The sequence below is a fragment of the Periplaneta americana genome, chromosome 15 (assembly GCF_040183065.1).
Source record: "Periplaneta americana isolate PAMFEO1 chromosome 15, P.americana_PAMFEO1_priV1, whole genome shotgun sequence".
Lineage (NCBI taxonomy): Eukaryota > Metazoa > Arthropoda > Insecta > Blattodea > Blattidae > Periplaneta > Periplaneta americana.
Window position 1 is genome coordinate 62,952,231 of NC_091131.1, and position 16,714 is coordinate 62,968,944.

Genomic DNA, 16,714 nt, shown 5'->3' on the forward strand with positions numbered 1-16,714 from the left:
TTTATATGTAATAATTTTAAACGATTTAAATTTCATAATTCAGGCACACTGCATGCCTCTCAATATATTGTATTATAATTATGTTCATTGGAAGGATTTTTATCTGTATGTCAATTTTAATTTTAAGACTATGCACGCCATTCAACCATTTTATGTAAAGTATGCATTGTCAGACTATTTACTAGTGTTTTATAAATGTGTTTAAATAATATTTTCACCTAGTCCAAATGTTTGTTTGTTAGAAAACTATCACCTGAAGATGACTTGAAAGTAAGTCGAAAATATTCGTGACGTATATTAACATTGTATCTTGATGTAACGGAATCCATATCTGCCATCTTAACATGATAAGTGATTGATTGAAAAATAAAAACTAATTTATATGATATTATTTAAAATAAAAGTAAATTTACTAGGGAGGATCGGAAAGTAATGCACAACAATTTCTTTACGGTATACTATTTTGGTTAGGACATTCAAAGTTGGCAGATAGTTTGAATCTTGCGCTACAGACAGTAATGGCTCGATTAGATGTCACCCTGGCGGAAAGAGCGGTAACTACCGAGTAAAGATGGAACGTGTGTTAGTATCGTCTATTTGTGGAGAGCAGCGAGGTGCAGTCCGTTTTTTCTGAGCAAAACAAAGAAGTCCATGTGAAATCCACAGCGAAATGTTAGAGGTGTATGGTGCTGATTGTCTGGACAGTAGCAACATATCCAGGTGGTGCAGGTTCTTCGAAGAGAACCCAGTAAATCTTACCGACGAAGCACGTTCCGGCCGACACCAGTGACTGCTGCAACTGCATCCAATGTCAGAGGCATTGAGGCGGCAATCACCCACTCTATAGCTCAGACCTCGCAACGTCTGGATGAATGAAAAAAATTCCTACGAGGTCAGTAGTGCGCAGGTGGATATACGCCCAGAAAACGGGGTTTTATGAACGAGATGTACTGAACTTGGTGTCACGATGGGGAAATGTGTCGATAGACTTTGTTCCTGTGTTGAAAAATAGGTAAAACCTGTAACTTTTTTTCTGTATTTTTTCGTTTTGCTTACCTATTAAATAGTTGCCATAAAAGTTGTGCATTAAGTACTTTTCAATCCTCCCTCGTAGATACCTAAAGCAGGTTTCTAGATATTAAAATGGGCTCTAAAATACACTTTTCAGAAAGTAACAGGAGTCTTCGACACGTCCGATTTCAAGAGGATTGAATAACCGAAAGAAACACATTGAAATAAAATCATAATTCGACACACCAGGCAAAAAATCTCATGTTCCAAAAGGAATAACGGAAATAGATGCTTCAATGATTTAATTCACGCATGGCACAATATCTTAATGACAAGCGAAATAGCGGAAACGTCGTTTTTTCTTTCTTCTTGTGCTGCCATCTGTTGTTTCGGTCAACAATTATCAATTACGATTTCCTGAAATTCTTTGAGCTGTTCTTTCTAATGACATCATAAAACATGTAGTGACAGAATAATAGCAGTTTATAATCCCGGAATGTTTCTGCGGACACACTGTATAATTAGATACGGTTTGTGCAACGTGATTTAGGACAACTTAATATTTTTTAGTTCTATGCTAGCGATATGTGCATAGTTTTTGGTGGTGACTGTTCGGCAGTTTTCATGAATACATACTCGGGCCTGTACGTATATTTAATCTTATGAACTGCTGCTGCAACCTGTGACAGAGATATCAATTGAAGAGTTATGTGTACAAGGGGCGTATACCAGAAAACCATATTTGGAGGAAATGACATTTGAAATTTACATTTTGGTTTAGTGCTTGTACTAAGTACTTAAAAAAACTTTTTTAATGAACATAATCACTTATTATTGAAGACAATTCTTTGAAACATATGTTGTAATATTAAATACTTAATTAAAAGAATCCAAAGTGACCAAAACAAGTTTATGAAACAATATTTATTAAATCAAATTGCTAATACGACAAATAAAGCAATCGTGAATATTAAAAATAACATCTTTAATATTGGGCTAGGGTAGTTATGGAATAGCTTAGCTACAAGAAATATGTCAGCAAGCCTAAATCTAATTAAATCAAGATGTAAAAATATAACTAGGCAAAATGATTTTAGTAGTAACAATGAAACGCGATCCCTAATATTTTTTAATGAATATAAAAAAAATATGGGGAAGGAGTACATATATAGATAATATGAATATGAAAGAAAGATTTGGACTAGCCTGGTTCAGACTGGGGATTTGAAAATTAAGAAGTAATAGAGGCAATATACCTCAAGGCACATGCCCATTAAGTGGACGGAGAGAAGATGACATTCACATTGTTCTTGAATGTCAAAATACAAAAGATATACGGATGAAATTTATGAATGAAAAGTTCCTACAAAGGTTTGGACTAGCCTGGTTCAGACTGGGGATTTGGAAATTAAGAAGTAATAGAGGCAATATACCTCACGGCACATGCCCATTATGTGGACGGAGAGAAGATGACATTCACATTGTTCTTGAATGTCAAAATACGAAAGATATACGGATGAAATTTATAAATGAAAAGTTCCTACAAATAAATAAAGAAATAGCTATAAAAAACTAATGAATAATAATAACAACACAACATTGCAAAAGCAATTAGGTTTATATCCTTTTTGACTAAAAAAATTAGAATGGAAAGAATAAATGAAATAGAATTGAATGAAAAAAAAAGAAAATAAATAAATATATAAATGAAGAAATAGGAAGGTGAACAAATACTGATTGTAACTACATACTAGAATGAGTTGAGTCTTGCACAAAACTAAAAGCAAGTGCAAGATAAAACAAAAAAAATTGTTTATTAAATATGTAAATTGTAGAAATTGTATTTAAATAATACTATATCTTTGTGTAAAAAAAATTATTATAAAGTGTGTAATGTAAGGGTTCAATTGATTACTTGCATGTACTTTGTGATCTATAATATAATAAATATCAATATCAATACGTTTCATCATCACATGTTGTAATATTTGAAATAGCAACTTGCACTTTAAAATGTGCCACTATACGCCCTTACTACATAAAATATTAATGACAGGAATTTAATACCCCATAAATAAATTCAAATAGCTGTTCTACGTCACTTTTAATAATAATAATAATAATAATAATAATAATAAAATAATAATAATAATAATAATAATAATAATAATAATAATAATAATAATAATGTCATACAAAGTAAAGATAATTCATAATAAATTTACATTTTATAATTTATATTTTCCAATAGAGTGACGTGGAATATATAATAATTTTGATTGTTTGACAATTGATACACAAACATTTCTTGCTTGCCATTTTTCATCGCAGCAGTTTTCATTATTTGAGTCACTTCGCTCTCTTCCTCCTGCCATGTTTTGTTAGTTTGCTTTGGCGAGTATTTCTTCAAACCAAGCCACCTCCTCTTCAGTGAGATACTTAAAGAGACTCCAAATATCATTTTTCTTGGCAGTATCAAGTTGTACAATGGAAACTGATGGTAAACGTATATCCCATGGAATGGTTGAACATCTTTTTGTGAAGGAAAATGGTTCATAAGACCCAGAATATGAGGAACTTACTGCAACCCCGTCATGTGGAGAAAATGTAATTCTTTGTCAAGACTAAATTTTGAAAATGTTCATGGTTAAGATGAATGTCACTTGTTTTGTGTGTAGCCGCATGATTTAAAGAAAGACTTGACGATTGGCGTGTTCTTTACAAAGTTTATGTTGTTGTGTATCATGACGTGCAGAAAAACAGCAAAAGATCGCCATGATTGCTGTATTAGAGATATTGAAATAACATTTTGCAAGATGGGCAACAAGGAAATGAATAATTATACCTAAAAAGGGCTTATCGAGGTATATGCCCCTTGTACATATAACTCCTCATTATTGACCTTGCACCGCGAGTAATTTTCTCTGAAGTTCAGTTAACAAAATCCATAATCCAAAATCGGTGGCGTCCATGCATTTAGCAGCGTACCTGGTGACGAAAGTACAGTATAGTCAAGATAAACATAAAGTATCAGTGAATATAAAGAAATCTTGTGACAGCCGTGTTAAACTAATACCATGGATAAATATATAATAGGATGCGAAACTGAGTTTCCCTTAACACATGCTAGAGGCGCTAATGTAGATATTGATCTTGCTGCCACCTGTTGGGGCGGTGGAGAACTTCTTACATCTAGCAGCGCACCAAGTAGTGAAATTAAGAACTAATTATTCCATGCATTTAGCAGCGTACCTGGTGACGAAAATGTTAAATTATGCAGAAAGTATTCCCTCCCACTCTCGTCACTATTCTCAGATTAACCCAATTTAAAATAAAATATTTACCGGAGCTAACAGGAAGATAAAAGAGACGATCTATTTTACACTACCCAATTAAAATATAATCAGACAGAGATAAAAAATAAAGCAAAAGGTTAGATAATTGGGATCGTATTCTTTGGGTATTTAGTGTACAGCGCAATGGAAAAGTCTGCAAAAACTACTTAGATAGTTCAATTTATTATATTACTATTGCTTTGTAATACATTCAACAACACTATTTTTACAACGTCCAAAAACATCACTGTTTATCATACTGTGATTTTGATTTCAAAACAAGAATGTAACTTATTTGTCACAACAATAATCACTTTCTATAATTGAATTTAAACACTCCCGTCAACAATGGGATTTCCACTCCACACAGCAACACAGTATTCGTTATTGTACTCCAGAGACGACAATGGCAATTCACTTGGATTATTGAGAACAACAATGTACTGCTAATCTTAACTAATGTTCACAAAGCACTATTTACAAAACAGAACTGTCAGTTTTCAGTTCACAGTTCGTTGCCTTGGCTAGTTCTTCTAGCTCATTCACTCAAGTTCACAGTATATCGAACCCAAGTCTTCCAGAGACAGTCCACTGCACTCGAACTCAAGACTCCCAACTGCGTTGCTTCCGCCTGGATGCTGCTCAAGTTGCGGACACACACTCAAGTCGAATTCCGGTCTCGAAGCTGGCTTCACCGCTACACAAGACTGACTGGCTTGCTGACAAAAACTGAACAGGCTCGCTCCTTCTTCGCGTCTCCTATTTATCACTAAACCATAGTTTCCAGAAACTACGATTTCGCGAACAATCTACTGATGCCGAGAGGACGGTGCTTCCCGAAACGTCTCTGGATTTCTCCCCGACATCGCACCTGCTTTACTTCCCCCTCTCTGCCACGGCCCAGCGTGCCGTCGTTCCCCTTACGTCGCGCCACACTGCAGCGACCAACGTTTCGTCTCCCGTGAGCCCTGTCGGACGCGCGTTCGAATCCCGACGCAGCTGTCACAATACACTGCTTTACACACACGTAATATCACTTTATGTCCACTTATTACTCGTAGCAAGTTTCTGGCTGCCATCATGTCTTCTCGAGCAACATCTCGAACAAATGGATAAATAGAGAACTCTGGGTAAAGTACCCAACACGTAGTTCTAATGTTCACCACCTACGACGTCGGGCGCTGATCATCTTATTTGAGCCCCCTGCCGTCAGATGGTGCTGACATCAGTTTCGCATCCTATTATATATTTATCCATGCTATTACAATAGATGAACAGAGAGACGGTGTATCAATAAACTTTACTCGTATATTTCTGTTTAGGCCTAATCACAATACTCACTTGGGTAGTAGAAGCGGGATTGTATCTCGTCCTTGGAGGGGGTAGCCTGCAGTGATGGTGTGTCAGTGGCACTGGCGCCAGGCCTGTGCAGCACAGAGCTGTCATCTGATGTCGTTTGTCCATCCGAGGAGCAGAGTATCAGGCGGTGCTGGTCGTACTGTGGCTCGTAGCCCGGCTTGCACAGGCAAACACCCAACTGTGTGTCACAGCGAGCATGCAACACGCCGGCACAATCATCCCCTGTGCACGGCTTTGGCTTGCCTTCACAGCCACCTGCGCGGAAGCAATGTAACTCTGACTCTGTTGACGACTTCTGAGACCTTGTGACATTTGTGGACATAAACGATAGTGGCAATGGCAATGATAGGAAAGGAAATTTGAAGTGAAGGCAATAATAATAATAATAATAATAATAATAATAATAATAATAATAATAATAATAATAATAATAATTTTAGAGTCCTTTCAGCTGATTTCTATCCAGGAGACAGCACGACCGATGCTCAGCTATGGCAGCGAAGCATGGACACTGAGGAAAGCAGATAAAAGCAGAATAACGGCTTGTGAAATGCGATTCATGCGAAGAACAGCGGGCTATACTAAATGGGATCTGAAAAGAAATTGTGAAATTTTAAAAGAACTAAAAACTCAACCAGTTTTAGATTACATTGTTCAATATAAGTCTAATTGGAAACATCATCTTGAAAGAATGAGTAATAGTAGACTCCCAAAGGAAATTTATAATTATGTACCACATGGCCAAAGATCTGTGGGTCGTCCTGCTAAGAGATGGCGTGAAAATTTTATGTGAGACCGTAACAGGCCTTTTGTGGCCTAACACTTGTCAGGCAGAAGAAGAAGAAGATAGTAATAATAATAATAATAATCAGAGCTGGTTTTGGGCTGTTACACGCCTGCGTGCTAGAGATTATTTGCCGCCCTTAACAATGCAGATCGCAAGCAAATTTCACAACCTTACCCATAACATGGGAGACTATTAGTATAGTTTTGTGACAGTAGAATGTAGTTGACAAAGGATAATCTATAAAATACTATATACAGTTTGAACCGTAAGTAATATAATTGATTTCAGGGAGTTATTCTTTCAGAAATTTTAAACGAGAAAGTTAAACACAATTTTAAACAATTTCAAGGGAAAAAATTGTTCCAGGGCCAGGTATCGATCCCGGGACTTTTGGCTGAGCGCGCCAACGCTGTACCAACTGAACTACCCAGGAACTTCACCCGACACCGTCTAAATTTTTCCCTTTATATCCACATATCTCGAGTGGACTGACAAGTCGCCAGAAATCCACATCGAGTGCACACAAACTCGTCCCGTGATTGGGGCTATTCTGAAACTACATTGTTTTTAAATACGGAATGCTTGTTGACACAGCCGGGGCTATTCTGAAATTGTTTTCTCATAGATTATTTTATTCTGATTAACTTGATATACAAGTAAGTGTTTTCTGTTTGCAGTAATAATGAAACCAAAGAAAAAGCCATTTTTACAAAACGTTTTCTTACAAAATTTTGTTTACAAATATTAAAACAAAATTTGGAGTTAAACAGATGTATTGGTACATAAAGTAAAATTATAGATAAACATAATAGCGCTTAACTTTGCTTGAAATATAATAACTCTTAACTTTACTTGAAATAACCATACTTCTTTACGTGACTGCAAATTAGGCACTTCAATGTCGAAAGCAAATTTAATTTTGTCCTCCTCGCAGTGCAAACTCTACATCGAAGTAATATTTTGATGATGTTATCCCTATAAACTGTGTCAATATTATGAGCTTGAGGGAACTAACTGCCAACATATTACATTAAAATGCTATACTACACTTTTTAAGGCTATGTTATTTGTCGAAGTAGCCAAATCTTTCGTTTCAGAATAGCCCCATACCATATTTTACAAAGCCCCCCCCCCCCAAATAACACTTCTGGTCCATGGATTATAACAAAGCTAAAAATATATTATTTACATTATTCTTCATACAGAAGTATATATTTGCTTATTCACTTTTCAAAAGAAAATATCTGTATATTTATGACGCACACTTAAAGTTTTTTGTGAGTTACAATAACGAGAAATTCAACAGTCAATTTCCAAGCTAATTTTTGGATGCATTCAGTTCAAATTTCAACATAAACTATTTTCTTATCCAATCTCTATCAAGTTAGCCAAATGTGACATAGAAGAAACATGTAAGAAGATGCTCCAGCGAGCAAACAACGTCGATATCATCCAACTTCATGCGGATTGTTATCGACCTCGTATGTCTTAAGGTAAGCGTTCACTACATTGTATCGCACTCCTCGTACGAATCGCACGCAACGAATATTTTAAGTGCAGTGCGTTCACTGTAACAGATCTATCTCATCGTCTCATGGGATTCCCTATCTGCTGTTTAAAACATGACGTCGTACGATATTAACATTGCTGAAAACAGAGAAGACTGAGGTTAGGTCTATTAATTATGAATGTTAGCGAATAAGAATTTGTAATTGCTTCATACGTCTTAATTGAAGAGTAAGAAACGAAAGAGATATTGGTTACATAATATATATGTAAGAAACGACTTGATTACTGTAATAGGAACGCCTCAAATTATATAAATCTTCGCAATTTTCTAGAAGCAAAATAAGTTTTCCGTCTGCCATTTTGGCTCGACACTGAACATGGCACAACATAACAGTAATAGTTGAGCAATTGCAATTGATTTATTAAAGAAGGCCATGATCGTACGCATCGGAAAAGTTGCTCATTCGAGAAACGTGGACGGATTTGCCGAGAGCCGATGCGGGCGATACGATGTAGTGAACGCGGTTACATAACAATTACAGCAAAAATAGTCTTTTTCCGACCCGTGCGATTCGTCCGATGAGTGCGATACGATGTAGTGAACGCTTACCTTTAGACCATATGATCTGTCACAGTCTGAATCCAATTTCTTTCTTGGTTTACCCAGGTTTTGACGTTCTCATGGCAGTATCACTAGGCGTGACATATTGAAAATATATTGAAATAAATTAATAAATTGTGTTAAAATTCTGCGCTGTCTGTTCCTTAAAGATACGTTGCTTATTCAGAATAAAATAAAACAAATAAATTAAGTTGGATATAACCTGCGCATTAAGAAAATGCTGTTACAGGAACTATAAGGAGAGAAAATTACTTGATAAAACATTATAATTATCCAAGACTAGAATAAACGTTGGAAAGGAGAAAGAAAATAAATAATGAACATAACATATTCACAGCACGTGTTTAACATTAATTTATCATACGAAGATTAAAATTAGTAACATTCACTTGATGATGTCAGTGAACGTAATACCCACTCCTGATTCCGCCTATGAAACCATTAAATACCTCCCACATGTCTCGACTGTTATTTGGGCTGCCTAAGCAAAAGTGAACTGCTTAAGTCAGAAACTCTGTACATTGATATATATTTTGTGTGTAAGATTTTGCTAATCTAAAATGTCAGATTATTAGATTTGTTAACTATTACAGGCGGCATCATTATCATCATCATCATCATCATCATCATCATCATCATCATCATCATCATCATCATCATCATATATTTATTTATTTAACCTGGTAGAGACAAGGTCATCAGGCCTTCTCTTCCTTTCTACCAGGAGATTACAACTACAATATTAAGAATACAATTACAATTAATATTAAATTTACAAATACTATAAAAATCAAAGTACTAAAAGATTAACTGATTAATAAAAGCTAGACAGTTTATTGTAATAGTTAAGAAGAGAGAAACATTTTTTTTTATTAATTAAGTAAAAATTAAACCTACTCTACGCAGTAAGAAAATGCTTAATAAGCTTGCTTTTGAACGCTACTAAATTCCGACAGTCTCTGATGTCACTGGGTAGGGTATTCCACAAGCGCGAGAACAAGATTGTGTATGATGATGAATACGATGATGTTTTATGTGTTGGTATGGCTAGTATGCGGCTATTTTACGTGCGTGTGAAGAGATTATGATATGATGACAGGTAACTGAAACGGGAGGCAAGGTAGGTAGGTGTAGAAGTGTGAAGGACTTGGAAAAGGAGAACAAGAGAATGAAAATTTCTACGTTCGTTAAGCCGTAGCCAGTTTAGAGTTTGGAAGGATGGGGGTAATGTGGTCAGCGCGACGGACATCGCAGACGAAGCGAACACAAGAATTATAAACACGTTGTAATTTTTGCGACTGGTTGACATTGAGATTAGTCAGTAGAAAATCACAATAATAATAACGTAATAATAATAATGATGATGATGATAATGATAATAATAATAATAATAATAATAATAATCATCATCATCATCATCATCATCATCTAGACCAGGGGTTCTTAACCTTTTTTGGCCAAGACCCAAAGTTAACTGGGCGATAAACTTGCGCCACCCATAGGCCTATTTTGAAGTTAAACAGTGCTATTGTGATAAAAACAATTAAATAAGTGTAGCAATTATTTATTAATGGAGAGTTGTAATATTTAATAATAAGCAATAATTATAAATTATAATTATAATTCCAAGTACTTTAATTAACATTTATTTAATTTTATTTTTTTCGGTGACCCTTATTTGGGTCGCGACCCATATGTTAAGAACCTCTGATTTAGTCAATTTGTCTTTTCCGTTTTGGGGAGTTGGTGAGGTGTAGGAGTAAATAAATAAATACTTTAGTCTAAAATAAAGATAGAAATGGAAGTCCTTTCCGTCGACCATATTGCATAAATGTTCACAGTGACATCTGTATTGAATTCAGACAACTAAATGTTAACATAGTGCGCTTCGCTATTTAACAATGCTGCCTTACGTTATCAAGTTCTACGTAATTTTAATAGAAGTATGGTCATCACATGATGCTATGCTACTCACCTACAACTATGACCCCGTCTGATCTTTGACATGTGATTTGCCCATCTTCGCCCATCACCCAGCCGAAGGTGAGGCAGGGGCCCGTGAAGCAGGGCCGTGTCTCCCAGAGAGCTGTGGGGCAGGGCTCCCCACCAGGCGTAGGGGGCCTCAGCACTGCACGCGATCTTGTCTGGTAGCCGCCTGCAAGTTGTTTAGTACAAGGACAATAAAATCCACAGGAAGTACAGCATAAAAACATTACATTTCTCTTATTTCATAACTCAATCCCTCACCTAGAATCAGGAGTAGACATTAACGTTATTTGAGAACAAGATGAACATGAAGATCCATGAAAGACTAAATGAGGTGAAAAGTGAAGGAATCTGATGCAGTAACGTAGATTGTAAGTTTCATGCATCTGTAAGGCAATACCTATTGCATATTTATTTACTTCTTAGTTCTTCTGCTGAAGTGATTAGCTAGTCAGAATCTGGTTAATTGGTATGGTATTGTATTATATGGTATTGTATTATATTCGTACATCGCTTCACAGCTAGAATATGGAACATGTCAAAATAATCTTAACAGCACTATACAAGATGTTAATATATAGTCACAGTCTAGTTGAAATATATACAGAAGAATTTTACAACATACCTATTAATACAAACAAGGGGTTAGTATCGATATTGACAAGCCATGGACATTATTTGCAGTTTTTTTGAAAATGATCCTACACGATTCCCTAGATTTGGCACCACTATTATTCTAATATATGGGTTGGCCGGAAGAAGGGCGTAATTCTAATTACAGCGTTTATCCGTAAAATGGCTATATGCATTCTTTGGCGACGTTTCTACCAACCACCAAAATATGCCTCTACTCCCATCTACAGAAGATTCTGGAGAAGACGATTCTTCATGTTTTAGTATTAGTGGAGAAAAGTGGAAAAAATTTCCCTACCGACCAACACGAAGAAACCGTGCCAATATTGTGAGTGTAAAAAGTGGCCCAACTGCAAATGTAAGCACAGAAAATATTGAAACTACTGTATTTTCAAGCTATTCCTTGACGATGAAATAGTGGACATAATAGTCTTATATTCAAATCAATAAGGGGAATTGCTGTCCGGAAAAAAGGAACCTTGAAAATCTGAGTAAGGGAAAACGGCAGAGGGTTCCTACATTTCGTGAGGAAATATATGCATTCTTCGGAATTGTGCTTGTAACTGGTGCACTGCTTGCTAACCATGAACCAGTAAGCATGCTCTGGACCACTGACCCCCTTTTCTCGGTGCTGTGGTTTTGCAGTTGTTTGACGTTGCTTAATGGTCCTCCTCACCAAATAGCCCTTGAGAAATGTATCCTGTTGGTTTTTGATTCCAGTTTCTCAAAATCCTCAACGGAAAATGGCTTGTTCCTCTGTAGACATGTCATATTTCTTCTGGCAGCAACTGGCTTAAAGTGTTTTGCTGCTAACTTGTCAGAAATATGATCGTTCCTAAATGACTGACTGCTATAAATAGCCTGAATCTAATATTTGATAGCACTGCATACGCCTATATTATTAGTAGGCTACCTTATATTCATTCTCCATTGACAAAAATAAATAGTAATAGTCTTATTTCTTTCACATTTTCCTGATCTACTTGTGTAAGCTTTGCCGTAATTTCGTCGTCGCTTGCTAGATTATTCTTTCATAGTTTGTTAAACCGTTTTCGTTTTCTACCTTTCCGTTTGTAATCCATCTTCACTGATACTTTCAACATCTGAAACGTTAAGTTATATTCGCTTCCATTAGGCAAAAGATAGGATAGATCAGAACATTCGTCAGACAACGAGAACATCCTTGCAGTTACCTTCGCCGCTCCTCGAGATGGAAGACGGACGCAATTCAATAATACCTCTCTATTACAATTTATTGGGAGTAGAGGCATATTTTGGTGGTTGGTAGAAACGCCGCCAAAGAATGCATATAGCCATTTTACGATAAACGCTGTAATTCGAATTACGCCCTTTCAATATGCTATAAACACATATCACTTTAACTAAAAGTACCTAAAACACTATAACACTTTAGGTGATCTAATAACGTAAACAACATCTTTGAACCGATCGCTTGCCATAGATCCTGAGAAATGGCCCTACACGATTCACTAGATTTGGCACCACTATTATTCTAATTGATGGGTTGGCTGTAAAACTGAGATTACTGATTTGACGATTACAATACTAGGACAGAAGGAAATCCACAGACAAAATGGTTACTGTTTGTAAACATTGTTGCTAGTTACCATTGTTGGTAGTCTCGGTTTTACAACAATGTTCATTTACGTCCTGTTATTTTGTAGCAATTGGTTTAACTACAAAATCATAACTAACCCACGTCAGCTGCCTGGCAGTTACGATGGCAGTGCGACCAGTGGCTCCATTCTGACACACGGCAGTCGCCCCTGCAGGGGGCATAGCACCTCTCCTGCTCCTTCAGGTCCACAGCGTACGCAGCGGCTGCCTGGCACAGATGAGCCTCTACTTGAGTGGCGCCCCCCCGCAGACAAGTCACATTGCGTTTCATTATGCCGTGGCCACACCAAGCACCCTGAGAAAAAAATTAAGATATTGTGATGTAGCGAACAGTTCATTTTAAGATTTTTACGCAAATAAGCAAAAGTAAATAATTTTCACTTATAACAGAATATTAGATTGTCAACATAATAAATCTTATTTCATTTTGATACTTTCACGGTAAAGATCATGATACCTATTAATAGTTCAAAATCTGTGGTCAGGCGGTGAGAATCAGACGCCGGTATATGGACAGGTCCATGCACGCTTCCTTACACAGATTGGTCTCACTCCACCCTTACCGCTTAGTTTCCTAGGGACAGGCGCTCTGCACTATCGTCGTCATTAAACCGACGGAAAATTACTACCTGGGACCGGTCTGCATAGGAACTCTCTCTGTTTATATTCTTTGGTCGGCGGGAAAAGGCATATAAGTAAAAAATAATAATTTTCAGGAGAGACTTTCTTTTTAATTTACTCATAACTGAATATAAGTATAATAATGGAATTCATGTATGTTGGTTAAAGTAAGACCATTTTCAATTTAAAATACAACAAATTTTATTATTTCAAAAATTAGAAAAAATACTAGACTTATATGATTAGGTACAACAGAAAAATCGATTTTTTTTACCTATGTGCCTTTTCCCGCCGACCAAAGAATAGCATGGGTATATATAATTTACGAATTATTTCAATGGATGTTTTCCAGTCAAGATTTTGAAAAGATTCAAAAGTAAAAACTTGTGTTACAAAAAGGAATCTGTATGAAATGAGTAGGAACAGCAATGATCCTCATATTCTTAACTACTGTATAATTTTACCAAAAGTTATAAAAAAGGCAAAAAGAATATATATGAATAAAAATACAATATTTAGATAATAAGATCAAAACTATTTGAAATACTATTAAAATGAAACTTTTTGATATCCAAAGAATGAAAATGTTTCTTAAATTAAAATCAATAATTACAAAAAAAAAAAAAAAAAAGAAAAAGAGGCTCCAAAATCTACTGCGAATTATTTTAACGACTTCTATATAAATGTTATTGACAACTTTAATTTATGATCTTTACAGTTTTACATTAAAAATTATTAGAAGTTAATAAATGCATTCATATATCCATAATTTTATTTTCCATATTAATTCCCATAGTAATAAAATTATTTTTTACCTTTCACCTACGCCCAAGCCTAAATAAAGTGTTAAACGTGCCCGAAAAGGTTTTATAATTTCTTTTCAGTATCTTCCTTGCATCACTTCTTCTCCTCTACTAATGTTATTTTTATATTCTGTTCGCTGCAAAATAACTGTAATTGCATTTATGGTCCTTCACCCTTGTCCTTACAAATAATACCATGTTCACTTGTCTTTATTTAACACTTCACACACTTTGACACTCTTACTCCCATTGACTATATCCATGGAATCTATACTACTTCTAATCTCCACTAATTTGTCTCCTCTTCACAATTATACTTTCGCCTTCACTAATTTAACGCATCTTTATAATAAACTTGATCAACAATAATTACTTCATGGAAATAATATTAGTAGGGCCTACTAACATAATCACTAACATAACATTCACAACTACACCCCTTAATACCTTATTGCAGACCTTTCATACATCAGTTTTTAAGAATATAAGATACCATATTCAAAACTAATTTTTGCACTATTAAGGATTAAAAAAACATTTAAATCTATGAAAATATCGGAATATACTTTTGCATCAAATAATACCTTCTCTTCGTACTTCCTACGAGAAAGTAAAACAATGCAACCTATATTAGACGAAACATCATTCAGGATTACAGAAAAGGAACTCGAATATAACAAACATATTCATCTTCCTCATCTTCAGGGTTAAATGATAACCCTGAAGATGAGGAAGATGAACATCCTCGAAACGTCGGTGGATCACCAACTTATGACCTGGCTGGAAGCCCGAGAAAATTTCGAATTGTCACGTCACCAGGAAAGCTTCAGTAGTTATTTCATACTCTAGAAGTTCTCCAGCATGCAGGCTCATGCCTCACCTGCAGGTCGCAAGGTCCCCACGCTCCACGATGCCAGGTGTAGCAGGGAGCTGCAGGACACGGCTTGTGCTGGATCAGAGGTTGCGGACAGGGGCGCCCTCTCTCACTTGGTTGCGTCACAATATGGCGCTCCCTTACCATCACGTCCCCTATAATGACCAACAAATTCTCATCATTAAGAGGACTATAGTTAGAATGTTATAGATGCTGCGACATTTGTGAAGAATAAAAGAGAAATGCCAAGTCAGAGAAAGGCAGAACAATTTCTCGTCCTGTTAAGTCATTAACTAGCAAATCTGGCATTGCGCAGGAATTTATTATTAATTTATAAAAGTAATTTCATCCTAATTTTAACGTGACGGAATTTATTATTAATTTATAGAAACTATTTCTTCCTAATTTTAACGTAATGGAATTTATTATTAATTTATAAAAGCTATTTCGTCCTAATTTTGACGTAACAGAATTGATTATTAATTTATAAAAGTAATTTCATTCTAATTTTAACGCAACGGAATTTATTATTAATTTATAGAAACTATTTCTTCCTAATTTTAACGTAACGGAATTTATTATTAATTTATAAGAGTTACTTCATTCTAATTTTCATGTAACGGAATTTATTATTAATTTATAAGAGTTACTTCATTCCAATTTTAACGTAACGGAATTTATTACTAAAATATAAAAGTAATTTCGTCCCAATTTTAACGTAGCGGAATTTATTATTAATTTATAAAAGCTATTTCTTCCTAATTTTAACGTAATGGAATTTATTATCAATTCATAAGAATTATTTCATCCTAATTTTAACGTAATGGAATTTATTATTAAATTATAAAAGTAATTTTATCCTAATTTTAACGTAACGGAATTTATTATTAATATATAAAAGCTATTTTTCCTAATTTTTACGTAACATAATTTATTATTAATTAATAAAGGTAATTTTTTCATCCCAATTTTAACGTAACGGAATTTATTATTAATTTATAAAAGCTATTTCTTCCTAATCTTAACGTAACAGAATTTATTATTAATTTATAAAAGTAATTTCATCCCAAACGTAACGGAATTTTTTATTAATTTATAAAAGCTATTTCTTCGTAATTTTAACGTAACAGAATTTATTATTAATTTACAAAAGTAATTTCATTCCAATTTTAACGTAACAGAATTTATTGTTAATTTATAAAAGCTATTTCTTTCTAATTTTAAAGTAACGGAATTTATTATTAATTTATGAAAGCTATTTCTTTCTAATTTTAAAGTAACGGAATTTATTATTAATTTATAAAAGCTATTTCTTTCTAATTTTAAAGTAATGGAATTTATTATTAATTTATAAAAGCTATTTCATCCTAATTATTAATTTACAAAAGCTATTTTATCTTATTTTTTTGTAACAGAATTTATTATTGAATTATAAAAGTTATTTCATCCTAATTTCAAAGTAACGGAATTTATTATTAATTCATAAAAGCTATTTCATCCTAATTATTAATTTACAAAAGCTATTTTATCTTATTT

At 34.7% G+C, this 16,714-nt stretch overlaps 1 protein-coding gene across 7 annotated transcripts in view; it reads right to left on the reverse strand.

Moving 5' to 3' along the window:
• The window catches only part of LOC138715019 (thrombospondin type-1 domain-containing protein 7B-like), a 776,776-nt gene that overhangs the window by 57,007 nt on the left and 703,055 nt on the right, over positions 1-16,714 (reverse strand). For all 7 annotated transcript variants that reach the window (XM_069847417.1, XM_069847416.1, XM_069847411.1 and 4 more), the window contains 4 exons: positions 15,185-15,333; positions 12,959-13,175; positions 10,599-10,778; positions 5,688-5,960 (listed from right to left, as the gene is read on the reverse strand). In XM_069847417.1, the coding sequence (XP_069703518.1) occupies positions 5,688-5,960; positions 10,599-10,778; positions 12,959-13,175; positions 15,185-15,333 (819 nt within the window). The remainder of the gene's footprint in view (positions 1-5,687; positions 5,961-10,598; positions 10,779-12,958; positions 13,176-15,184; positions 15,334-16,714) is intronic.